General features: G+C 46.2%; 1 protein-coding gene across 5 annotated transcripts in view; it reads right to left on the reverse strand.

Annotated features, from left to right (window-relative positions):
• Positions 1-750: 750 nt before the first annotated feature.
• LOC135792946 (selection and upkeep of intraepithelial T-cells protein 1-like) overlaps positions 751-26,729 on the reverse strand; it is a 153,722-nt gene continuing 127,743 nt past the window's right edge. For 3 of the 5 annotated variants that reach the window (XM_065303779.1, XM_065303787.1, XM_065303771.1), the window contains 3 exons: positions 26,054-26,217; positions 8,242-8,342; positions 751-3,381 (listed from right to left, as the gene is read on the reverse strand). In XM_065303779.1, the coding sequence (XP_065159851.1) occupies positions 8,242-8,342; positions 26,054-26,217 (265 nt within the window). In that variant the 3' untranslated portion in view covers positions 751-3,381. Of the gene's footprint in view, positions 3,382-8,241; positions 8,343-17,422; positions 21,205-26,053; positions 26,218-26,729 lie in introns of all 5 variants that reach the window. The other 2 variants (XR_010548500.1, XR_010548499.1) reach the window with 2 other exon arrangements.

Genomic DNA, 26,729 nt, shown 5'->3' on the forward strand with positions numbered 1-26,729 from the left:
GACGTGTGGCGCAGAAAAAACACGCCGCCGCCCGCGGCGACGTTCTGCGGTGGAAGTTAATCGGTTTGGTGGGACGTCGCGCGAAATTACTTAGGCCGGTAGATTGGTCGAATGGGCGTTGATGCATCGAAATGGGCCGTGTAATGAAATCGACGGAATTGTAGCCGTCGGCGCTAATAACTTATCAACCCCTTTCGGCGAATGCAAAACGTGTTAATGCGATTGGCGCCGTCGTTACAAATGTGATTACAGAGAATAGCACCGGCGCGTCGATCACGCCGGGGCCGTACACTCCGATTGAGACAATTAGGCGACAGAAAAAGCGCCCGTGTGACGAATGTCAAGTTAATAATTACCGTAGCGAATCGAGCGAGTTAAAGCAATCGGACGCATTTGAATAATTAATAGCCATAAGCTTTTTTCGCTCGCTGTGCAAGGCGACAATTGAATACGCCGCCGGAATAAAACCAATTTCTATGTAGGTACGAATAATATTATCCACCATCGATATGTCACTACCTCTGGAGCGCGCAGGCTAAAAATTTAAACTGGCGCATGCGCAGCACGTTAGTCTTGCAGTGTCAACAGGATGCTACGAGTAGCCATTGATCGGCACACACCAAACGTGCGCAACTGCCAAAGAGAAATAAATAATTCAACGACTTACCTCGTTATGAATCAAGTCACTGCTCTTCGCCGAGATGAAAAATGAAAAGGATACGGCGGATGTGGGCAAGATGAAAGCTAAGATGAAATTTACATTGATTTTTATTTTAATTTCATTTTCAATTAATAAAATAAGTCATAAAATTCTTTCATAAATTCGTTTACAATATAGAAGCTATAATCAAAGATTGTTTTACTTAATTTTTATTCCATTTCATTTCATTTAATAATCTGTCTTCAATAGTATTTAATTAAATTTAATTTATATAGTCTTGTAATAGAAGAACGACCAAAACCGTACGTCAACAACATAAATATCAATTTGTCCGTTCATAAACTGTGATGACCTCGCAACTCAACTCATTTATTAATAATATTTATAAAATGAATATGTCTCTTTTTCCCCCTTAGTGTGTTTATCTGTGTGTTTATCCCCTCAAAGAAGAATTGTAGTCACTAAAAAATTTCGTCTAATAAAAAAAAACAGTTCAACTACGATTTTCATTTTTGTTTTGTTTTTCGTTTAAAATTCCCTTACTTCAACATTCATATAGAATAAAAGTTTTATCACAAATAGTTTTTTTTACTTTATTTTTCATAAATATATATATATCATATATGTAATGTAATGTGTGTGTTCGCAATGGATCGCAATACGACGGTCGAGCGTGATCGTGCATTTTTCAATAATCCCCTATCTACTCGGTAATGCATTATCTAGTCAATCATTGTCATAATCAATTATTGCTGCACGACGCGCCGTTCGCGCGCATTTCGAAACTAGCCGTCGTATCCGTTTGCATATGTAATTGATACATTCAACTTAATTGTCTATTATATGTTGTGTTTACGTACATCATTTGCTTTACCACCATTTTTCATTGACCACATATACATAGCCGGCATACGTCTACGGGGCGATCGATGAAGGATCCGCTGCGCGTTCGAAATTGATTGCATTGATTAATATATGCCGGGTCAGTGTGCATGCGCGAATTATTACACATCTAACACACTATATGCTGCAGCTACGTGTATTTTACGCGTGATGCGCTGCTGTTTATGCAATCTTGAACTTCCGCGGCCATGACATTGCTAATTCCGCATAATGCGAGCGCCCGCCGAGCGCGCGAAACAAAGAGCGTTACTCAGCGGGAACTAATTGTAAGTTGAATTGTAAGAAGAATTAATGCATTAAGGGTGCGCTATTCATGAAACACAAAACGATTCATGTTATTCTTAATCTGTCCGCGGCACTTAACAAAAGTCTAGCCTAGGAGTAGCACTCTACGTGATGATGAAGATGTACGAGTACGAATAGTTTTCAGTGAATCGCAAGTGGGGAGAGTAGAAATATGAACAGGAGTCGAAAAACACGATCGCGTGTGAGCAGTGCCGGTTATTAACGTAACCGATGATATCTCGATATATCTAATGAAACTCTTTACTCTAGTTTATCGTTGCATGCGGATCGCCCCGTAGCTCAATGCTTGTTTGCATTTATACAACAAAGAGACATGTGTATTTAGTTTTATACGATTACCTTATTAATATATCCATTTCATGTATCAAAACGAGGCGAACTAAATACGTGAAACGAACGAGACGAATGAAGAGAGAAGAGTTGTCTGATGCAAGGATTAAACGAATAGCTTATTCTTGTATATATATTTTTTTGAAAGATTTTTCAATTTTTTTCCCATTCGAAATTTTCAACGATTTATTATCATCTTTAATTATTCTTAGGTATGTATAGCAACACGTATTTATTAGCAGTCTTATTTCCTATGTACAAATTCGATTACTCCTAGTACTTTTTGTTTACTCGCCGCTTCAGGGGTTGATTTAGTGTCAAATTTTTATGTTGTGATTCCGTTTCGTAATCGTAATTTAGAAGCTATGTAATAGATAGGTACAATATATTTTATCCCGGATCGGTGCACCACATAGGTACTTCATCATTGATTGAACAGATGTTCTGTCATACATTATAACCTAGAGTAATAATGTATCAATCAATCACCTTGCAGTGTATGCACAAGTCGAGGATAAAGTATAGTACTTACTCCATCCGAGCATAATAATTATGCTTATACCGAATAATATACTATTTCTTGATTTCGTGATCGTGTTGCGTAGTGTTGTTGTATTTTTTTGTATAAATATGAATATTATCGAAACGCTTCCATGAAAATGCTCCCGCCGGTGCGCGGTGAGTGAATGAAAGGCTAGGGGGAAACATACACGTACCCATTGGATTGGACTCACAATCCCATCGGAAACATATCGCTACTAGTGCCATGCGCTTCAATCTCTCTTAATCCGCTAATCCATGCCGCACCTTCCCATCCGTCCATCCCGTCCATTCCATAATCAGCAGGATGGACAGGACTGCCCATCTGCTAAAATTCGCAACGCTGTAGACGCCGCGCCATTCACACATCACACACTGTCCTTCTGCATTGCCGTCGCCTCCACCTCCTGGTTAATCGTCGATACGCAAAACCAACAAAACAGCGCTGCAGGTTTTTATTTTTTAGTGTGTGCATTTTTTGGTCGTAATATAACGTAACGTAACGTGAAATGCGTCGAGCTGATGCCGAAATGCGAAATGCAATCGCATTGCGCGTAAACAATTCGCGAATCCGCGTCCGCCGACGCGTCGCCGGGGTAGCAGCAGTAGCAGCAGTAGCAGCGACACCACCAACGGTTTATCTGCAACAAATATTTCAGTTTGTTATTATTATTATTATGTTTATTATGTATAGCAATGATGTTTTGAGCTGTATCATCATTTCACTGCCCAGTGATTCGCAAACATGATTTATGTGCATGTGTTTCGGTCAATGTTAAACAACAGCGCTCGATGGCCGCAGGGGCGGCCCGCGGGGTGTGCGTATGAGATGGGATGGAGGATGGCCGCGTATGTTCATAACAATTATTATTCGGCGGCGTGTGCGCGTCGATGGCCCAGCCGCCTGCGACACCTCGCTTTAGTTACACACTTGCTTTTGTATATTTAACGACTTAACGCGTTGCCGCCACGGCCGCCACCACCGCCGGCGGCGGCGCTCACACCAGCGTTCGCGTGCTTGATGGCCCGACGTGTGCGATGCGCGATGCGTGTCCGTTAGTCATAGCGAATTCGAGTGTGTTTGCGTATTTACATGCCGGATTTGCAAATATATTTGCATCCCCCGACGCGCATATCTACAATGTGTCCCCAGCGCGCACAAATCACCATCAACGTTCATTAAAAGAAAACAGAAAAAAGCAGCGGTGCTTTTTTTGGTGCTTCTTATGATGATCTCGGAATTGCGGGCTTGTTGGCGGATGGCGTGTGAAGAAGAATTCGATCGGAGGCGAAAAACTCGTCGTTACAACGTGCTGGCTTATAATCACTGTTATTCAGCCGGGTGGGTTTTTGTGTCGACACACAAAAGCCCCGTTTCCGCCAGGCCGTCCGCGCGTCGCTGCCGCCCCCGCGCGTAAACCGTTTTGGTTAGATCCTATGCATACATTTAGCGTTCGGCCATCGCATCGCTTCGAGATTTTCACGGCGAGATTGTTCGCTCGCCCGAAGACCCGAGTAATCTAGTTAAAAGGTCCAGATATCAGTCAGGGTCACTTCGCGCCATCTCGATACGCGCTGCTCTTTTGCTCTGCGCGTCGCTTAATTAAGCGCGAAGCTCGCGCGCACGGACACGCGGTATACTCGCTCGTGCGGCCGCCCCCCGCTTTATTATGTAGGTGAAGTCGGTACATGTGTCCCACGTAATACCGCATACGTGTTCCGGTCGTGTTGTTATCTTGTAGCGCAGCGATGGCACATGACGGTTGGGCGCAGATTTATCAGGTGCACGATTGTTACTGATGTGAATTAATCAAAATCAATTCGCGTCAAGACATTTCGCGCGTGGCGCATAATGCGCTCGCTCGACGAGACGCACGCCGGCAGCGTAGATTACAACGCTGATTGGCTTATCCCTAATGCTCCAAACATTATTAAACCGGCACGCGGCGCACAGCGATTGAACCGCGATGAACGTTGGGTTGCATGCGCCAGCCGCCGTTGCACAGATCGTCCTAAAAGCTTTACTTTTTAATTTAGCCAATCCAGTCGACAAATATTGATTCAGCAAGCGCGCGGACGGGCGAAGGAGACAAAGTCGACCGCGTGGTTTATGCCGCGTGGCGGCGCGCGGCCCGGAAAAAAATCGTGGCCGAAAAAAGCACCGAAAGACTTTTCGGCTTAACACGATTCGCCTTGTGATAATAAAAAAATCCTTATACAAATAACGTCTTGAGGAGAAAAAAGGTCCGAGTAAAAACTCCCTAAGAAAACATTACTCCGACCAGCATCCAATTTATATGTATAGCATCGGTACGCCGCGCCGGCATCTACTGATCCGGATAAAATAAATTTTTAACTGTCAATAGTAAAAATGCAACCGAGCGTGGCGTGGCGATCGGTTATATTTTTTTTTTCGAGCGTTGAGCTTCTTGTAACTAAGACCGGAAGGCCGTAAAGCGCAACCCCGTGACGTGCATTCATAAAAATTACATGCGTTAAAAGTTAAGTGACAAATTGTTTCGTATAATTTTATAGTTTGTCTGGTGCGCCCCTTAAAAAGCACGATCGGTAATTTCCAATAAAAAGTAGACGCTCCCCCGGGATGCTGGCGCGCAATCCACATAATAAAAATATTTTTATGTTTGCACGTCAAACTCGAGCGAGCTCGAGCGCCGAACCAGCGTTTACCTTCGTTTCATGATTGAAGAATGAGTTTTTCAGAACAAATTTATATACAAACGGAGTAAAACGTCGTCCCGCCGGAAGCCGCAGTCTTCTTTCAAACTTTCCCGACCAGACAATATATACCAGCCCTCAGAATAGGCATAAGAACCGGCTCTCTGCGGCGCGCCGCTTTAATTGAAATCGAATCGTTCGCAATAAAACCGCGACGTCGCGATCAATTTACGACGCAATTCTATCGAAATTCCGGCGGAAATAAGTCGTAAACTCTTCGTCTATCTTGTATCTCCACAGCGATACAAAATTTTCGCCCCGCCGCGACGCAGGCGAAGGAGAAACGAGCGGAAAGCGAAACTGTGTTGCAGTCTCGCTCCGCGCTCATAAAAAATTATCCATTTGCCCATCATGATAACCGCATAAAATATTTATATCGAGAACACGCGTTTGGTTTATGCCTCACCAAGGAATTCATCATCATCGTGTCGTCGCTGCTGAACTCCGTCTAATATTTGCAGTGTTGTAAAACTAATTACGGAAGATGCGTCACGTAATGCCCGCGGCGTGCGGGGGAAGTTTAAACAAACAATAACAACGCGTCGCGCGCGGCAATATATGCAAATTGATGCAAATGTGAACGATGTGACAATCTTGAAAAGAGCCGAGCGTCAAGAACGCCGCGGATTGTTTACAGCGCGATAGCTAATTAAAACATCTAATTAAACCGGAAGTGCATTTATGCATGCGCATTCGATAAGCATAATTATGTCCCGCTGCTTCGGATAACCGCCGCGTGTTGTCGGCAATTGTAAGCCGCGCGCCGCCGGCGAGCGAGAGGTAAATCAAGCCAATTACCGCCCGCGAATCCAATTCATACGCGCCAATTTCCCGCGCCGAATAAAACTGATTGCCAACATTATTGCAGGTGGATGTAATCCAGTTATAAAAAAAAACTAATTTCAATTCAAAAACTGGGCCACGAAGTAAATTCAATCAAATTCGCACACGACTAAAATGTGATATAATTTTTTCATATCCTGATTAATAATGCAAGACGCCGAAATGAAGAATCAAAAGTCAGTTTGTTGAGTGGCAAGCGCATTTCACGACTAAAAACACTAATTATACTCATACAAACGCGCTGTGTGTATGCGTGCACATGTAGAGACAATAGCGCCGCAGCTCGCCGCCCCCGCTGTAAAGCGAGCGGTGGCGTTCGATAGTATTGGTGCGCGTTTCGCACGGGCCTCCCTGTAATTAGTTAGACGTGTTAATCATGGGGACAATGCGTGTTATAACATGTGCAAATAATTATCGCATTAATTACACGGCCTTTGTAACTTTAATAACTATTTGAGTGTCGCATGAATTTTAGATGTACCGAAAACAAGGGGCCCATGTTTGTCTGATAATGAGTGCTAATTTGAAATTCTAATTTTAACAAAAACATTATCGCCGCGCCGCCGAGATTGTTAATGAAGGTTTGATGCGCTCACGCGGATCGGGGAGTTCGTCCATTGTTGACGATCGCGCCCAGCTTTAATCATCGTCTCGTGTTGTTCGATACAACGCGACACTCGATGGCCACTGAATGCACCCGACACTCTGTAATGTATTCACGAATATTACGCTGAGCGGACCATTTTTAAATCGGGCCGAAATATTCAGATGCGCCGCGCGCTTTTGAAAACAAACAGCCAAATCCATGCCAGTAGGATGCAAGTGGATTTTGAATCAGTCAATCTGTTTCATTGCGCACAAGCCGGACACAAATATTTTCACAATATTTCCAAAAACCTGATGGCGAATCACTACCATTATTTTCAAAGAGTATGGAAAAATAACGACTGATTTTTTTTTTTGGCGTTTGTTCGGTGTGTGCAAGATTTAATAAACATTTATGTTTGAATTTTCGATGCTCGCAAATATTGGAATTTGCCTCAGTTCAAAATAATATTACAGCCGATAAACAAAATTCAATCTGGGGAATTAGCGGGTTTGGCATGGCGCTTGTTTATTCGTTATAATTCGACGCAAATCCAACGAGCGCGCGTGCATAATTATAACTAACGTTTTGCGTAAGATTAATTCACATCGATAGCCGACTTCACGCCTAACCGCGCCACGCACCACCCACGGCTCAATAAAAATCAACAATAGAACGCAGGTTACCGCGACGCATTTTAATACTTTCACCGGGGCGCGGCGCGAGTGCATTCATTAATTAATCATTGCATTTCGATTACGCGCCGCTCGGACGCAGGCAACGTCGAGTTTAATTATTCGTCGATGATGTGAAAATGAGCTTAATTATGATTGAAGTTTGTTTAACATTGTGCGATCGGCCGCTCTGAGTGAAACGTCAACGAGCAGATGATTTGCTAATCATCGGCTCGCCGTAATTAATAATTAACATTTTTGCGCGGCCCGCCGACAGCGCGTCGCGCACGCTTGCAACTTTAATGAGTGCATGTCGCGCCGGCCGCGCGATAATTATTACTGTTCGAGGGAAAGTGTGTCTGTTTGGCAGGTTTTTTCGGCGCGTCAGCGAGCGCAAAATGCGCGTGTGTTTGTTTTGATTTCTTCGGGCGGGGGTGCAACACCCGGACAGGGACAGAGCGACCGTTGTGCGCCGCATGAAAATGGAAGTGGTGAATTATTAATGATTTTTCCGGTTTCAATCAAAGAGAGTGTATTTCGATATCGCTGCGGCGCGCACCGCTGCCGCCGCCGTCGTGCCCGCGCTCGCCCCCGTCGCGTACGTGTCGATGGTAGACGTGGTGAATTTGCATAATAGCGATTGAAACGAAACGCGCACTCACCTAACCCACGAAGGCGGCCGGAAATCGCCACATGAATGTGCAGATGATCACGTGCAGCAGCACGCCGCACGAGTGTATCGATCTCGGTCCCTTTGAGCTCCCTATAACAATAAAGCAAACACATTTGTTACAAGACATCGGGCAAACACATTTATCGCGCTAAATAATACGCGCAATCGTCGCGCGCGCGCGCGCGATCCTCGAAAGGTCGTCGCCGTAAATACGGCACTGTTACTATTACGAGAGTGAAAATCGAAAATTATTTTCCCATGGCATGCACGCCCGCGCCGGGCCTTTGATAAAAACGAACGCTTAACTTGATTTGTCTCTACTCTTCCGAGGTTATTCACTGGGCGAATTCGGAAAGTTTTCAGAAAGTGCACGCATCCAACAAGTTCCTTGCATGTGCGGTGGAATGAAAAACAAATGCGCTTCGGAGTTATCAAAAAATTTCAACCACTTTCGATACATCTGTTTTTAAACCACAGGAATAGAGGGAAAAAAATAGAAATCGTAGAGCATAGGCAAGGCGCGATGTGCGCCCGCCCCACACGCCTGAAGAACTTTCCGAATGAGCCTCGTGCGCGATACACTCGCGGAAAGTTTGTTCTTCAACGTAAATGCTTCCGCTCCGCACGCCCGACACGGCTTTTTGAAGAGTTTCCGATATAACATGCATCGGAAAATATTTTCATATAAAGCTCGGCCGCGCAGAATTTCATATCGCGCTCACATTGCTCGATAGAGGCGACTTTTAAAAAGTTGCTCGTTTTTCGCGTGCACCACCTCCGCTCGTTGTCTATTCATGCGGAGCGCTCGCGTACGGCTCGCCGCCCGTCGAAAAAAATTGGTTCGCCATGCGATGCGGACCCGCGCAGTCGATTACATACATATGTATGCTTCAGCCGCCTCCGATGGAACGGGGAGCCTTTCCGTGATGTGCGATGCAAAAATTTAACGTCACGCCCGCAAAAAAGGCCCAGCAAAGTAAGCCGGCAAAGACCAAAAAGGAATGTTTAAAAACCCTCGCGCAATTTTAATTCCAATTTGTAATTTAGAGTAAAAAAAAACCAGTGCCTACCAACCGCATGATGAAAAACCGAAGCAAAAAAAAAAAGAAACAAACAAAAAATGAATGAAAATTAAAGCATTCGTAACTTGCGACTGCGGAAAAGTTTACGTCCGTAGTTTTTCGAGCGTAAAAGGTAAACTCGGCCCGTGGTCCGCGCGCGTCTGATAGATAAAAACGAACCGCCGGCGGAAAGTTAATGTATATTAATTCGTACGCAGGCAGATGAACACATCAAATGGAATACGAGCGTGTGTGCGGTTAAACGTCGGCGCGTCGCGGGAGTGCCGGCAACCAGACGGAATAAATATACTTAATGAAATTCGACTGCGCTGGAACACGAGCCTTCGTTTGTGCGGTTTTCGCAACTGCTGGCTACCCAGCGGGCATGGGTATGTGTTTGATTTCAATCGTCGATAATGACTAATGAAAAGTCCTAATATGATGTCAAACGCGGAATTGGCAACAATGTTTAATTAGTTGGCAAGGACGGCGGCATGCGTTAATCAGCAATCCAGCAGGCGCGCTGCGTGCTAGTTCTCTGCTCCTTATCGGCCACGCATGGTCGTCAATCGCCAATCAGGCGTTCTATTAAATCGGCGAGTGACTGGATGAGCCAGTTCAATCATGTGTATGAGTATGTTTCGACTCTGTGTGCAATACAAGATATATCTGTGCTACAATCACAGTGAAAATGCTTTGTTTTGCGTAGTGTATTGAACATCAAAGGTGGAAAATTATTGCGTCCGATGTAATTTTGCACACTCAATATTTATGTCCATGTTTTCACGTAGAAATAGCGCTAGAATATTCAATTTAAGTTCAATTAAAGATTGCATGCTTTTTTAAAAAGTCTTGTACTGCGCCTAGCACAGAGACGTAGGAATTGTGCATAATTTCGCGCGCATTCCATCCAAAACGTGCTTAAAATAACCGCCGGGAACAATAAATATTGGTAATATTGTAGCGAATATGTGTGGCGCACGCGTATTTCAATGGGGAAATCAATAACGGCACGTATGAACGAATACGTCTCGAAGAATTGATATATTCGATATGCACGCCGGTTCGATGGACTGCATAATAGAAATACGAGTACGAGAGGAAAATGAAGTGAGCATCGCGCCGGCACGCGAGACGGCAACGCGAAACGTATCTTTAAGCAGGCATCGGTGGCATTATATTACTCTAAGACCGTCCCGCGGAAACAAAAGTGTGGGGAAAAGTGCCGGGAATATTGAATTTCATAGCGACGCGTTTCGCAACGTTTTCGCATTTCGCTGCGCGCTCCTATTTCTTCTCTGCGCGGCGCGCTTAGTTGCGTTTTGGTACCGCGGGATGCCCGATCGAACACCAGCATCGTTGTACGCTCGAGACTCATAACTCGACTGACGATAAATAAATCTTTAAACAAAATTGCGCCATCGGTGCAAACCGGGGAAAAACGCACACACGACTCCAGGGGTATGCTGGTCGAAAACACTGCGCAACAACCGAATCGGTGAAAGCGCAACGTTGTTGTAAAAATCGAACGGACTTAAATTCGCGCACGTTTTACGAGCGCACGACACGGCGCTTTACGCGTTTTCAACTTTATATACTTAATGCAATCACGAAATAATATTTTATGGAATTATGAGTCCGGCGTCACAAATGGGAAAAAAGTGTTGCGACTGCAACGACATGTGCATGTCGGTGGTGGGTTGGTGGGTGGGTGATGGAGGCGGCGAGGAGGAGCGAAACGAAACAGGCCGGCTGGTTGTCCTCGGCGTTGTCCTGGCGTGCCCTGCCGCGGGTCGGCAAACTCGGCGTAATAAATTTTAAATTTGTAACGTGACCCTGTCGCGTCCGGCGAGACGTTCTTTTTTCTCGCCCGCCTCTCCACGGCGCACATATACACATATTTAATATTTATTTCGGTTGTTCATTCTTCCCTCGTTGACGGGCGCGTTCTGGTGCGGAATCGCAGCGTGTGCACACGAGAGCCTTCGTGCTCCTCGCATGCGGACGAAAAGTAGCTTGGAGCGTAAATTTTGATTGTAAAAATCCCGCAACGTAAGCACACCGAGCCCACACACTCTTCATTCTCTACAAATACATACATTGCGACACACAGATACCGCCGAGGGAACGCGTGCTGCCGCCTCCAAACACCAAAACATATCGAACGTATCTCCGCGAAGAATGGCAGCCTGCCGGTCGAAAATATGGGCCGCTCGCAATTTCAATTCCGGCTGGTGGCAGCAACAGGACCGCCACCCGACGGTGGTTAGTGTCATCCAGGGTGGCGAGTCCCTCGGCGGTGTTTTATGGCCGCGCTCGCATTGCCAAACGGGAATATAAAATATATCGATTGAATGCATGGGGGTACATTATTCAGCATTCACTTGATATTAATGATAAGTTATGGGCCGCTTTTTGCCGCCCGTCGGTTTTAACAGGTAGTTCCGCGTCTTCCGCGCCGAGCAACGGCACGCTCGGTGTTTAGGCGCTATTAGAGGCATTCGAAATGTAATTCAGCTTGCGGTCGGACTCGTTCGACTGCTATTGTGAGGCGGGCGAGTAATTCTGCACGGAGTGGCAGCGGGGGCGGCGGTGGAGGCAGAGGCCCTTGGCACAGGTATATCACGTCGGAGTGACCGGTCGCACGCTGGTCTGGTGTGCCAATAATATCGAGCACTCGGTGCGCGCGCTCGCTCCCTCGACGGCGGCGACGTTATCTAAATTTATGAACGCGCCGCTTCTTACGGCAATAATTTCCACGCTCATAATTCGGATAGGCTTTTACTCCTAATCGTATGGAGGCATTAAATTCCAGCGCAAAGTGAATTAAGTCGCCGAGTTATCTAGCTATCTATCGTGGGAAATCCATTTTATTTTCGCCGAGCGTCGGCGGCAGCGCACAATGGGGAGTTGAGAAAATGCGGAAAACGCGCGCGGCGAGCGCTTGTTTTTAAGTCGATACGTCAATCGATAGAATTCGCATTAATTTTGAACGCGGTCGTAAAAGAAAATGATAAATGACAAACCACTCGTTCGCCCCTCGCTAATACACATGTAAATTAAATTTGCCGTTATCTATACAAACAGGTGAGGCCGAAGGCAAACAAACCACCGCCGCGAGGAGAAAGCGCGCACGCAGCAAAAACAAGCGCAGCGCAATGGTATCGTTTTTAATTACGCTGTATTAATATTAAGTCTCATTAAACAGACTCGTGTTTGCTCGTTATTAAAATGCGCGGGCGATTTCAGTTTTCAGCGTCCACTTAGCTGGGGGCAGAGCACGAGGGGCCGGCGGCGAGTTTATAGTGCACTTTGTATCGTCGCTTGTATGTTAATCAGAAACTTGTGTCAACAAAATAACGAAAAACCCACAAACTGTCGTTCCGCGCGGCGCTCGATAGCGGCGCGGAGACGGGGCAGACGAACGCGCGAAGGCGAAGGCAGCGCAAAAAAAAAACTGGCCTGAACTTTACGCCGAGCACTTTGCATAATCGATATTTCTCAATGTAGTCGTTGACTCAATGTAATCGTAGATTAAACTTCAAACAATGTGCTTTATGGCAACTAAAGAGCTTTCATATTTTCCCGACCGCCGACGCTCTATTTTGCATTTACATGTTATCCGCATGTACGATATGACGTACCTGCTGGATTTGTTACAATAATTTCTTATTTCTAGCAATACGCACCGCCCGCGGGGACGTTGTGTGATAATTTTCACACGAGATTTTCATTATCTGATCCCGCCGCGCCAGCTTTTCGCAGTTAAATGTGTCTTTAATTGCGCGACATTTTAAGTCTGAATTACGATTTCATAAATGTTGATTATGCTTTGATAAGAGAGCGTTTTATTTCTGCGCGTCGCCCCGCCGGCCAGCTTTTAAGGCTTTAATTACGCGACGGCAAATACGGAAAAAAGCGAAAACGCGCTCGCAGCACATTCAAGCGCGCGCACTATCTTTTCACATCTGCGCCGCGCTGTTTTGTTAGTGATATCATAATATTTGAATGCTCAAATGAGAAATGTAAAATTGTAAAAATACGTGTCGCACGATAATGTCGGCCAGGAACGCGTCGCAACAGTGCGAAAGAAATATGTGCGAGAAGGACACGACCACGGCGAGTGCAAACACGAATCGAAATTTCACCTTTTCCGCCTTCCCTCCTCCACCGCCACATTTTTTTTTTATTTCCACGACGACGCGGACGCAAGTTAAACGTTCATATCTCGAGGGTGACATTAGGAGGTAAAGATACAAGACCTCGTAGAGTCGTTCGTTTGCAACTTCTTTCTAGATTTCCGGGAGTCCTGGGAGACACTTAGCATCCGCACGGACGCAGTATATTAAACTTCTCGTTTTTTCATGCAAGCGATTTTAATGGGTTATAAACGTGGCTCTTAACATCGCGCGGGTTCTGCGCGAGATAGCAGGAGCGCGGCGATTTTCTAGGTCAGCGCCGTGTACACACGCCGCTTTTTATAATACCGAACACGGGGAGGATATTAAAATGTACGTGCACACGTGCGCGCACAAAGCTGGGACGAGATGCAACTAAAACCGTAATAGTTGCGAGCGTGGCCGAAGCCAGAACGAAATTGTAACCGGCAGCGATGCGGAATTTGCATGAGAACGCGAAAAAGCCACACGTGCATCGGGCGCACGTAGGTATTTATTTGCGTCGGGGAGACAATGGACACTCCTAATCGCTTAAACTCGTTCGAATGTACACAATGCGCACGCTAATTTATGACCGCGCCGACAAAGAAAACGCCGCGATGTTAACCTGCAAAAAGCGGCGAAAACTAATATTAAAGTCGTGGGGCGGCGTGCGCGCCGCCGGCAAAACAAACAAACGACGACGAGCGCCGCGGCAGTTTTCAATTTAATGCCGCTGCCACGGCTCACCTTGAAGTGGTTAGTTCGGATCATAAGTTGTAAAGTTCGCGTGCCCGAAGGCCGTTTGGCACGTAGTTATCCCACTTAATGAACGCAAAATTGTTGTGAATTTTCGCGTTGTTTCGCGCGGCGGCACGCAGCGAAAAGCTCGCGCTCGCATGGCATCCGCGAACTGGCGGACAAACTAAATTGTTTTAAATCGAATAAGTTTTTTTATTTCGTTTTGCGACTTTCAATTAAACGTCGGGGGTCCAAACGGCGAGCGCGCGTTGCTGCTTTTTTCGTTATTTAACTTTTTCGTTTGTATTTATATCAAAATTTAGCAGAGCGGAGAGCGAGCGAACGCGCGCGCCACCGAAATCAGTTTTTCTTTTCGACGAGTTTCGGCTGGTTTTTGTTCAGCAGTGTGCGCGCGCGCGGGCTGAAAAAACACAACACGAAACGAAAAAACGCGCTTCGTTTGTTTTCAACAATCCGTCGGCATCCGCCGTAGTTGCTATTTGATTGTTACGTCGGAGTAGAGAAGAGAAGGCAAAAAAAAGCACGTGCAAAAAGTGTATGTGTGCATGCACCGCATAGAGGGCAAAAGTTTCGATTTCGTTTCATTCCGGCGGTGCGGCGCGCCGAACATGTGTATTTGCCAGAGTGGAGACATTTAAAACGGCACCGAGAGTTGGCAACGGATACAAATTATGTGTTGCAAAGAACTTCCTTGTTGTTCGTGACGGCAGCGAGATGTACCGGAAAAAATAAACTGGAGTAGAGTGGAGTGAAACACAAGTTACGCGGGGCAAAGCAGACGCAAAGCAAAAGTAAAACATACTTAAAGAACTGTTTTTGCGTTCTAGCTACTTCCGCCAAGAACCAAAGCTTCGTATTGATGATTTTTTCCTCGCGGTGCAAAACCGTGAACACCTGTGAGGCAAACCCATTCAAACCGTTGATCTCACCGTGTGAGAGGGTTGAAGTAGTGCCGACAACTCCTGGGTCGATAACCCCCAACGACACAAAATTTAACTTCTCACTTTAAAAATGTGAAGAGTTTCAAATCTAAGAAACCTAGTTCCATGATTCTCATCGTGATTACCTTACAACCCCACCCTCCACTTGCTGCGGCGGTAACGGCGGTATAAAGCCACCGAAGAAATTGTGTAAAACTCGTGCGCGACCTGAATTTGCGGAGGGGAACACAGTTCGCTAATTAAGATTTGATGTATTTCGGGGTTGACCCGCTCTAAGGCACACTAATGCGACCTGACTCCGAACAATTTACTACACACCATGAGTGCCGCGCTGCGGTCGGGCTTCGGCGGCTGGCGCTGCCTCAGCCGCCTCCGCTGCCACCACCGACGCCGCGCCGCCTGACATGCGTTACAATGATATTGTAATTTGGTATACGCGGCGGCGTCTATTCATAAGTGAATCCACAAATTTCGCTCTTCTTAATTTAATAAATGCGAAAGCAAACTGAACTGAAATTTCGCCGCCCAGCCCACCCGCCGCCCCATCAACCACGGCGGGCTAACGAATTGCATTCCGGCGCGTCGTCAAAACACACAGCGTAAACTATTCGTGCGTTAATTGAGGCGGCGGCGTCTGGGGAGCGGCGACGTGCTAGATCGCAAAAAGTTGAAAACGCGTCGTATCCGCAGGGGTCGTAAAGGATCGGTTAGCGCGCGCGCGCGCGGGGCGTAAAATATTATACTACGTGTTCAGCCACGTATGTTTACTTTATAAATCCTTGTTTAAGACGCGAAAATTGCATAAATCCGATACATAAAACCGAGGCGATTACGCCGCGCGAAACGTGGGAGCCGGCTGCTGTACGGCTGTGTCGTTGCGGTGGCGGCGGGAGGGCGGCCGGATCGACCTCAGCGACATCCATACCGCCGCCGCTGAAGATCATAGACATCCTCTTCGTCTTAACGCTGCAAAACTTTTTATATCCGTCACGTACGCTTCATGATGCGTTGAAAATTCCAATATAGTTTTATACATTTCTAAGGGACGATTCCGTGAACATGCTGAGTCGCGCGAAAACCGTCTCCTGGTGCCACGTGTACAGATAAATAGATAATCGATGCGCCATAATAAAATCACAAGCGCCGACGTGTGCGCGCTCCGAATGTGTTTTTTACTAGCGCGCAAATTGCGAACAATTCGCAATGTCGGCGAACGCGCTACATTCTTGCGCGTCATATATAAATGAAAAGATAAACGAAGAAATAAATAAACGGAGGCGGTGTGTGCGGCAGACAGAGGCCGAAGCAGGTGCTGTATACCGTTCCGCCTCTCAACACCCCGCGGAATTTCCAAATTCAATTTCAACTGCATTAGTATACTAATGACCGTCGTTCATTAATGCCGGCGAATAAATTAAAAAGCTAAGCGCTTAATCACTTACCTGAAATAAACAAACAAACGCGCGCGCGTAATTAAAATTTCATCGTTTTTACCGGGTGCGTTTCGGCGATTGCGATTCACTCGCGTCGGTCGAAAAAGACGGCGCCCAGCGATAACGAATTTTTTCACATTACATTTTCCACAGCATTAAATATGTATTTGACCATTAAACGGCTCCCCTTCGGTGGGCGCAAAAAGCGGGGCGTCGGGGCGCGTGCTTTGTGCGTACTCGCGCGCTCGCAAAACGTTGACTTGAATAATACTTTATTCGTCTCTTTTGTCTCTCCGACTGCACGTTTTTCTGTTATTTTCGTTATTATGTCCCTCAAAGCCGTTACGCGTCCCACCGCTGACTTTTTTCCTCGGCGCTCCTCTTTTTTTTCCGCCCTACTCAACGCACCGCCAGTACATCGTCTGTTTATACAATTTACATTTCGCTCCATTTCGTCCTGGTTGGGTTTTTCTTCATATTTGCGTTACTTGTGTCCCTACTTTCATTGTTTGCCGCGCCCGCGCCGAGTATTTTTTCTCGGCGAGCACGTACCGAAATTCGCGTGTTTCCCGAAACCAGCAAAAACGCACGAGCACGAACAGCTGCAACGTCAGGTACTAAAATCAGCAGGTTGTATTATTAAACTATCCTTTGACTTAATCGAGATGGACGATCATTCGAGTATGAATTCCAGCGCTTTCTACCGCACGACAATAACATTTTTCTCGACTACCATCTGCGCGCATGCCGAAAAAGGAAAATAATTTTCTGATAACTCCGAAATTACACTGTGCATTTTTTTCATTGTTTACTTACCGCGCTCATATTGTCAGTGTCGTTTAGAATTGGAATAAAACAAATTTCAGGCATAAATAACCGCATAAATTAAGGAAAACGAATATTTCAAGAAATAAAATTGTCTTCCTTGTCGGTTCGCATGCATGATTGCTTATAAAGACAAAAATAAAATATTTGCAAAAAATACGTCTTGGATGTTTCTTCTTGGAAAAATCGTCTCATTATCCTCGGCGTCCTGCAGTGCCCTCTTCTCGTTTACTTTGCCAATAACCCTCATCGGTTTTAACTTAAGTGGGTCAGTCGGCGTCGGGTTGAGCAAGGCTCATGTTGGATGCTTCAGTTTAATGAAGCAAGAATGCAAGAAAATGTTAGGCGACACTTTCTGAACACAACACCGCAACGACCACAGTGACGATGCGAAAATCGTCCTCAGATATTCATTGTAACTCTTCGGTTAATTACGTCGGTAAGCACGTGCGCGCGAGAAAACGCGTATAAATATGAATCAAAATTTCGTATGCAGCGTGTGTGTGTTACGACGGGCGAAAAAGGTAAAGCGGCTGGATGGAGTGGGACGATTAGAAATTTCGATGATGCGCGCAGATTACGCGCGGAATCTGGGCGCCACCTGCCCGACCGCGGGCCGATAAATAACGTGCCAAAACCGCCCTAAATAATATTCCTCAGACGGCGTATGTTGGAATTAAATGCTCGCGAATACGTAAATTTCGGCTCGGCGCGCTCGGAATACGGTTAAATATGGTCGCGTCGCTGGCTGCTGGCGGCATAAAACAAAATCCATTCTTTCGGTCACCATAAAGATAAGCAGTAATATATTGTAAGAACATTTTATATAAAGTAGCGCGCTGGCTGGCTGCGGGGCCGGCTCGGCGCTTCGAGGTGGTTTTATTTTCATTATCTTTAAAACGCTTCTGCCATGCTTCATCGTCTGTCTGGCGGCGGAGCCAAAATCTTTAGCACGTTCGCGCACCGTTGAACTACATGCGCTGGGGCGGGTGCTGCGAAAGTATCGCGGCAGTAACGCGCGACATAGCTGCCAAGCCGAGCGCGCGAAATGCGCGCGAACTGCATTGACTTTTCGTTTATTAAATTCTAAAATTTTACATCGGCTATCAGTAGCTGCGGCAGGCATGGATGGCGATGCGCGCCCCCGGTAGCGAGGTCTGCATTTTTACAAACTAGACGCAAACTAGACTCTAGACTTTATTTTTCATTAAATTTTACGCGCTCGTAACTAAACGCTGGCGATGCGATCAAGCGACGCGAGAGAAAGTGCGAATCGCGCCCGAATGACGTACGAAGCCCTTCGAATTTGCTCGACTACGTCGTGTGTTGCTTCATCGAATTTCAATAAATGTGCGCTGATAAAACACGAAAAACAAATAATTTTTAATAAGTTCAAACCCAGCGCCCCAAAATTGCGAAGACTCTTCAAAGGAGGATGCCCGTGAGCGGTTTTGGTAATGGCTGTGGTGGCGGCGGCGGCACAAAAACAACTTCGTATATACAATCTACCGTTAATACTCACGTTCGCTTAAAGAACGACAACGCACAAACATATCGAAACACGTAGCGAACGTATTTGGATGGCAAAGTAAAAGAAAAGTTGAGCACGCACGTACGGAACGTATTTAAACTTTTAACGCTCGAACACCCCACCCATCGCAGCTCCCCGCACCCGTCCCTCATTTCGCGCGCGCCGCTGGAAAATTGTCGCTAAAAGGTTTCGACTTTTTCCTCGTTATTTCGCGCGCGTCGCCCAAAAATGTAAATTTTTAAAACTCTTGATACACCCTTGATACGTCGTCGCGGGCTTTTTTGGGGCAGACGCGCAGACTTCCGCCCTAACGATACTCTTTATAAATATGCAATTCGAGATGGGCTTTTATAGTTTATAACCATTGCGGTAGATTACGCTGAGAGCCGTCGAGTGGAGGCGCCGGGCAGCAAGCATCTGGTGTGTGTATAGTTCGGCGAGTCGTTGAGTAGTTATACTTATGTTGCGGAGCGTATCATAACGATAAGTCAAGATTAAGCGCATGAAGTAGTCGCGTTTTGAGTGCATGCTTCGGCGGAAAAAAAAAAGCGAGATGCCAACCGCCCACCCAGTGCAGCACAGCACAGCGCGAAACGGCGTGGAACACAAAAAAAGCAAATAATCGCTAAATGACGTTGGCCGAGGCGCAGTCCGCACGAAAAGAATCATCGACTTTTAAGTCTTCGCCGGCGCGCGTCTTTGTCTTACGTGCGCGCGTCGTAAATACGAAGCGGAGTGGAAAAGTTTGGAAAAGAACTTTGAGTAATGTACTTGTCGTGAACGAAACACCAAGCAATGAGTGTGGAATGAGGCTAAATGAAAGAGAAGCAAGGAAAAAACGCGCCACCAAATTTAGTTATTTGCCCGTTCGGGTGTATTTTTTGCGGCGCGTTGCTGCCACCGCCTTCCGTCCCTTTTCCCGCTTGTGCTGGTATTTTTCTGCGGTCGCCCCCTACGACCGCGCCTCGGCTCGCATTTGTAGTTTGCTTGTTTCGTTGTATTACGTAATGTTTGTTATTTGTAAAGCCGTCACTAAACAGCAATAAGTCTCTTTCGAGTTTGAAAAATAAAACAAAAAACGAGCGGCGTTGGTTCGCGGCTCGTTCATGGAAATTGATATTTGAGTCGACCGCGCCTGAAATAAATTACTGTTTTTTTTTGTTCGGAAGCGCACATTCTTGGCAAATAATTGCGCCCGCCGGCGTGCATTCCACCGCCGCTGACTCGTGCGATCCGATTAAGGAGGTGTCTGACAAACAATGATGCGGCGCCGCGCGAAAATTTTCTTCACACGCGTTTAAGTGGCTGTGGCGTAGGAAGCTTCACGTGTGATTTCGATGCACTTAAGCCCTTCAAAAGCGAAACTTTGCGAAGCGCGGGAAATTGTGCGCGAAAATGCTGGAAAGCGATTTAAGTTTAATGCGACGTGTTCCATTCGGAACGTCTGACTTTCTTCAATTCGGCCGCGTGTACGTGTGCGCGCTCGCGGCGGTAAGTGAATGCTGCGCGTGTGGAGGCGGTCGATGTGTATGTATTTGTGTGCGTGGATGTTGTGTGTGCAAAGGCGCGTGTATGAATGTCGTACAAACGGCCGGGTCTGCTATTCGTTATAACAACAAGAACAAGACGACCATTTGGTAAAGTGCACATTCGCGCGCGCTTTATTGTGTCGAGAACACTGAGCGAAAATTTCGTCAAATTTTCTGCCATATTTACTATATTGTTATAGCAGCAAAGAGTTAAAATTGCCGAAGAAACTACGACGCGCGTTATGTGTGCGCCGGTGCGCAACAGTACATCCCCGAGTAATATGGGCTATTTTCTACTCTCGATTTCAGGCTAATTTCTGACATTACGTTGTTAACCCTGCAACGCTTAACTTTTTTACATCATACTCACAATTATTTACAAGAGACAAGTCTGTATTCATACAACAATAAATGTAAACAAAGAAATTACTGTCGGTAGAGATGCAATTGGAGGATTTTAATGTAAAAGTACCAAAGTTTTAATTATCGCGTGAAGCTGGCCAGAAAAACCAAGAGATAATTGGAAAGATCGGATAAAAACTTGATTTTTTGCAATGTGAGAAATTTCCGCAAAAATTTCTTTTGGCACATTATTTGCTTTTTCACTGGAGAATTAAACGAACGTTTGATTACAAAAGTTAACCATCAAAAGCATTATTGTTATTAGACCAGCCTACATGCTGTAAAACAAAGGTTTTTTTTGTTGGGACAATCTGTAAGAGAAAAAAGAAAACAATCAGCGTGCATGCTGTTAGTCTTCGATATAAACATAGTAGGCTTTGAGGCCAACATTCCACGTTCCGACACAAACTAAACCCATACCCTGATTCGCTCTGATAACTTGTCCGGAACAATGGTTCCGCTTGACAATCCAAAGTCCAGAGCGATAAAGTTTCGCATCTTAAATTTAGAACACAAGGGCCGAGAGTATCACCTCACTTGTGAATACTTGTACTTCCCCAAGCGCTGCCTCCCTCCAGCTGGGCCACGTGCGCTTTAATTAGAATAAAATATGAAACGCCTTCGCCACGTGCATTGTTGTATAATTGAGTTTTCGTCGGGCGCAGTGTGACCAAATGAATTTCGTGTGGCGCTAAAAGGAAAAAATGAAAATCGGCGAAATCTCAGTGCGCCGTAAAACGTCCGCGTCGCGTTTCGCAGCTAAGAGACCACGGCGCGCGAGGTTTTTTTGGCGCTACACATTGCTATAGTTTATTTTTCTATTTTATAGTTTTTCGACAATGCAGCGGACGCCGCGCCGTGCAAGCTTAAACATTTTTCGACGAATTTGTTCTATTTCTTTTTGTATTATCGCCTTTGACATTGCCAGCTTGGGAGCGCTAAGCGTTCTCAGGACGTCGATAAAAACCGGAATAAAACGGTGAGTGAAAGAAGCGAGAGAGCGCACGCCGGCGAAAAAAAAGGAAGAGAATAAATGTTGACGTAGAGAAAACGGACATTTATACTCTCCACTTTAGAATTGAGACGACAAAAAAGAAAGGTCGAATGGAAGCAATCAAGTTCGAAATAATTTACGGATAGAAATGACTTTTCTTATTGCATCAAGACCGCAAAAAGGGAAAAAATACGGCGCGCGCTCTCGACGGGCGCAAAACACGAGGAAAAAGTGTCATTTTTTGCGCCGTCGCGGACATATGTACACGCTGGTGGAGGTGAAGGGTCTGCAGGCTGCCCTTGGAGGCGGTGGGTGCGGTGCGACGCGGCGCGAGACTATTGTGTGCGTATTTTTTTACGAACTAAATTATTTGGCCTGTTTTTCCTTATTTAATTTAATCAACGAGCCCAATTACGTCCAGTCCGCTTGGCCTTTTCGTGAATTCTAATCAAGCAAGGTTATCTCCGACCTAACGGCGCTTCCCGTCCGGTCGACGGCGTCGCCTTTGGTCGCATTTTAATTGCGACTGCCCGGTCGCCCCCCGCGAACGAAACACATTGCTTCTCGGGCAATTTATGCGAGTGAAAAATTATACGCGTATTAAATGTAGGTAATTTGTAATTTCGAGTAATGTGCGCATATGCAGGAAACGCACGCCGGCGGAAAAAAAATGAATAAAATTAAATGTGGAAGTGCACCATTTCCACCACTGCCACCCAACTGACCGACCGCATTATTAACAATTTACACATTATGATGAAGTTTTTACGGCCGCTTCAAAATTGTACCCAAGCGCCAATGTAATTTTGAAATTCCAAGTAGCAATTGTATTTAATAAACAATTACAAATAGTTTTATTAATTCATACGAACGATGCAATAATGGCAAATGAAAATGGCGTGGTGTGTTCACGCGCGGTCATTGCGTCGCCGCCGCCCCCGCGTGTACCCAACCGTTGTTCCGACCCTTGTACTCGGCCGGGAAATTACGTCGCGCCATTCTCGCGCGCGTCATGTGGCGGTTATTGTGGATGCTAGTTTCGCGTTTTATTGTTTTTCACTTTAGCAATTTTCACAAAAATGCATCAGACGAATGGCGCACGAAAACGCCAGCGGTGTGTGTATACGCTCTGCGTGATTGTATGTGTTGTGTGAGCTCGCGGTATCAATTCCTTGCCGCTTCCCCAAGTTCTGCTTCCTGCGCGTATGCAAGCGGCAAAAATGTTTGCAAACAATTCGTTTGTACGCGCCACGCAACATTAAACGGTCGCTTCTCGCCGGCAAACGGCAACCGCATCAAATTTAATTGCAACAAAATGTTTCGAGCAGCAAAAACGCGCGCGCGGCAGACAAACACTTGCCGAGTCAATGGTCAATTTCTCCGCTCGCAATCTCTTTCTATACATCTATCGCACTCGTGCACGACAAGACGCCTGCCGCCATTTCGACATTCGATACGCGCTCAATAAACCATTAGTCGGCGAACACTATGCGCACGCGACACATAAATGAATATTAGAGCGTGAATAACACTCGCATAATTAAGTCGGAATTCACTAATAGTCGCAGGTTAATTAGGCGAATTTTGTGGCAGCGCGCCGAAGGGGATTTAATTACGAGCGAAATACGATTCGCGCTGGCCGCCCGATCGTTAAATTGAAATTGTTGCCGAATCTGTATCAGCGTTTCACAAAGCGCGCCGCTGTCTTGTGTTCGCTGGCTCGCCCGCTCCAACCGCCACCGCTACTGCCGCCCTCGACGCTCGTAGATAAAGCGGGCTGCCCTTGAGGCTTTGCTCTCGGCAAAGTTCCGCCGTTACACGTCGCCTAATTTATTAATAATGCGCTCGCTCGACTGATCTACTCGGTCTGATTTAACGTTATAACCGTAATAATGGGTGCAATAGGTCATAACTTAATTTGACCTTACGATTAATCATTCCGGGGGTGCCGCCGTTGCCGTCGACGACGACCTCTTGTCTCCGCGTCGAGTGTGTGGCGGTGGTACAACGTGTCGGGCGTCTTCAGATAAGCGCCGAGAGACGAAAGGTTGGAACAAGAACGGCCCACAAAACGAAGCCGAAGAAGCGCACGTAATAGCGAAATAGATAAATTAGGCCATATATGAGAGCCTGTTTTTATTAGCTTGCCGATTCCGGCGGCTGACACACAAAAAAAAAACCGTCGAGCAAGGGGGAAACCGCATGAATCATTATGAATCGCGCTGAATAATTTAGCAACAACAAAGTAGCCGGTCGGGTGAGTTGCTCGCTGAGTGGCCGAGACCCGAGCGCTTGAAAAACGGAATTTTTCATAATGGTTACTTGGTTACCTTAAAACGCTTCCGTGGTTATTTTTTTCTCTTTTCACAGCTTGCCTCTGCATGCGGTTACGCGTCGCGGGCGTGCGCTAAATCTATCGTAAACGCGCCGCCGCTTTTCGGCCGGCGGTTATAGCGGAACACGTTTACGAGCTTTTAATTTTTATGTTACAACCGAACCGATATTCTCGCTTCACGCCCTCAGGCGTCTAGTGGCACTTAAAAAATCTTGCGCGGACGCGGCGCTTATGCGCAAGTTATTTCAATTATGAGCTCGTGGCGCAATTTTATTTTATGATGTCACGCTGTCGGTATTCAATGGGATGACACGTGCCGCCACGCATTTTCGCCATTCCTGGGCGCATATTAATTTTTCCCTGCGCGCTAACCGCTAATGCCGACCTCAGCCCTAACCACTTCTGGCGACTCTCGGCGCCTCCACCAATATGTAACGAATTTTAATAACTTTCCAAAAAGGCCATAAAATTTTATACCTCCTTCATTTCAATGCAGCGTTCATTAACCAACGCAAAAGAAAAACACCGCGCACACACACCCACACAAGAGAAACATAATAATTGCGTTGTTTTATTTATTCAGTCAACTTTTTCCACAACAATTTGCGCACGGACGAGAAGAAAAAACGAGGCGAAAAGAATTTACCGCGGCGCAATGTAACTTTATTAAGCGACTTATTGTGTGCGATGTTATTTTTATATTGTATAAGAATGTTTACCCTAGCGCACGCAAAAGTTCAAACAAAAAACCCTAAACATTTGAAACAATCCCTGCTTTTTATGCATCCTTTTACAAACACGTGTACATTTTCCACGGACACGCGCTGAGAACACGAATCTTTTGAAAAAATTCTATATTATTTTAGCTCTAACCTGAAATATATTTTCTTTCATGTCCGGCTGGCAGCAATTATTAATTAAATTTTCGCCCACGCAAACGGCGCACCGGCGCGGAACACGAGAGTCTTCAGTCCAGTTCAGTAGTTATGCGCGGTTTTTTCCCTGAGTTACACAATTGATGATACGTATTCATACAAACCAAATTGTGCGCCGACGTGTATTGAACGCCGCATCGCAACAAATGCGCTCTGTGTGTGCGGGATAAATAATTGTTCGTTGAGGGTGAAGACGAATTTCGCTGCCTGACCGGTGCGTTTCCACAGTCACAGTCAGAGTTTTCTTTGTCAGCTTGCTAAACTCCAGATTGCACGCGTGTATTTTCATTTTTCATACGACGCGCAGATGCGCGCCTGTTCAACCTACATATTCAAACTTTTTGCGTGCGCCAGCCACTCGTACAGCTAGCAAACGCGCGCGCGGCGAAGATAAGAATTGTAGACGTCGGGATAAGAATGGTTGAATTATGAATATTTCATAGAGCACCGGCAGATGTCTGCGATGATTGCGCAAGAAACACGCCGCCGCCGTGTTGCCGCCTCGCGTGTACGCTCGCGTTTACATTTCGCTAACGGAAGATTAACAGACATGTCTGGACGTGGACGTGGTGCTCGGGAAGTGGAAGACGGACGCGGACACACGGATTCGGATGCTACCCAAAAATGTCTAATAAGAGTTGGGCGGCAAGCAGACAGCGAAATAAAGAAGACGTTCTCGCCAGCGGCGGATGTCGAGAGATCCCGAGCAAATAAAATTAAAAAAATAAAACAACACCACCGGGAACAAGCGCGCCAGCCGAGGACAACCAGCCGTCCGAGGAATTAAGATGCTGAATAAGTGAATCCACGCGCGCGCGCATCCAGAATGATGCATCCGATCACGATTTATTTATTTAGATGTTTACGTCATTCTCTCGCCGGAAAGGCACACTCACCTGGGAAGATGACGGTCTCCTGCGTCATGGTGTAGTTCGCGCCGGGAATATTCAGCACGCAGCTGACGTCCGTCGGATGAGGCGGCGTCGGAATAGTGGCAGTGGCGGTGACGTCGTAAAGCAGGCCCTGCTGCTTGATGTCGATCTGCGTGTCGTTGATCTCCCTGAAATCAGCAAATACGTCTCGTTACACACCTCCATACTGCTGGTAGATCAAGTTGTTTGTCTTAAAAATGAACACGAGGGGTGGAAAATTGTCGCCTCGTTCGCAAAGTTTCAGCCGGGGCACACAATGCGACGCATTAAGAGCGAAATACACCGCATCGCAATTGCGCTCCTTTATTATACTTTAATTATGTTACTACGAGTGTTGCCAGTCGGAGGGTGAAATTATTTCCAAATAAACGTGCGCGCTTTGCATACATGAATACCGCGAAACGGGCGTCGTCTTAAACATTAATGTAAACTTTAACGATATAACAAAGTAGACGGGTAGCGGCGTCGTCGGCGTCGTCGTCGTCGTCGTCGTTTAAAACTACATTCAACGACATCATCCGGGTGGATTTAATTAAAATGTATGAATGGGATGCGGCGCCACCCGCTCGCCCGCCCCGAGGTTACGCCGCCGCCCCCGGGGGACGGGGTGGTGAGTAATTAGCCGAATGTATTTTTAATA

Source organism: Atheta coriaria, unplaced genomic scaffold, assembly GCF_025399875.1.
Source record: "Atheta coriaria isolate IRGN ID8LTWV9N9 unplaced genomic scaffold, Caltech_Dcor_3.1 hic_scaffold_1_pilon, whole genome shotgun sequence".
Lineage (NCBI taxonomy): Eukaryota > Metazoa > Arthropoda > Insecta > Coleoptera > Staphylinidae > Dalotia > Dalotia coriaria.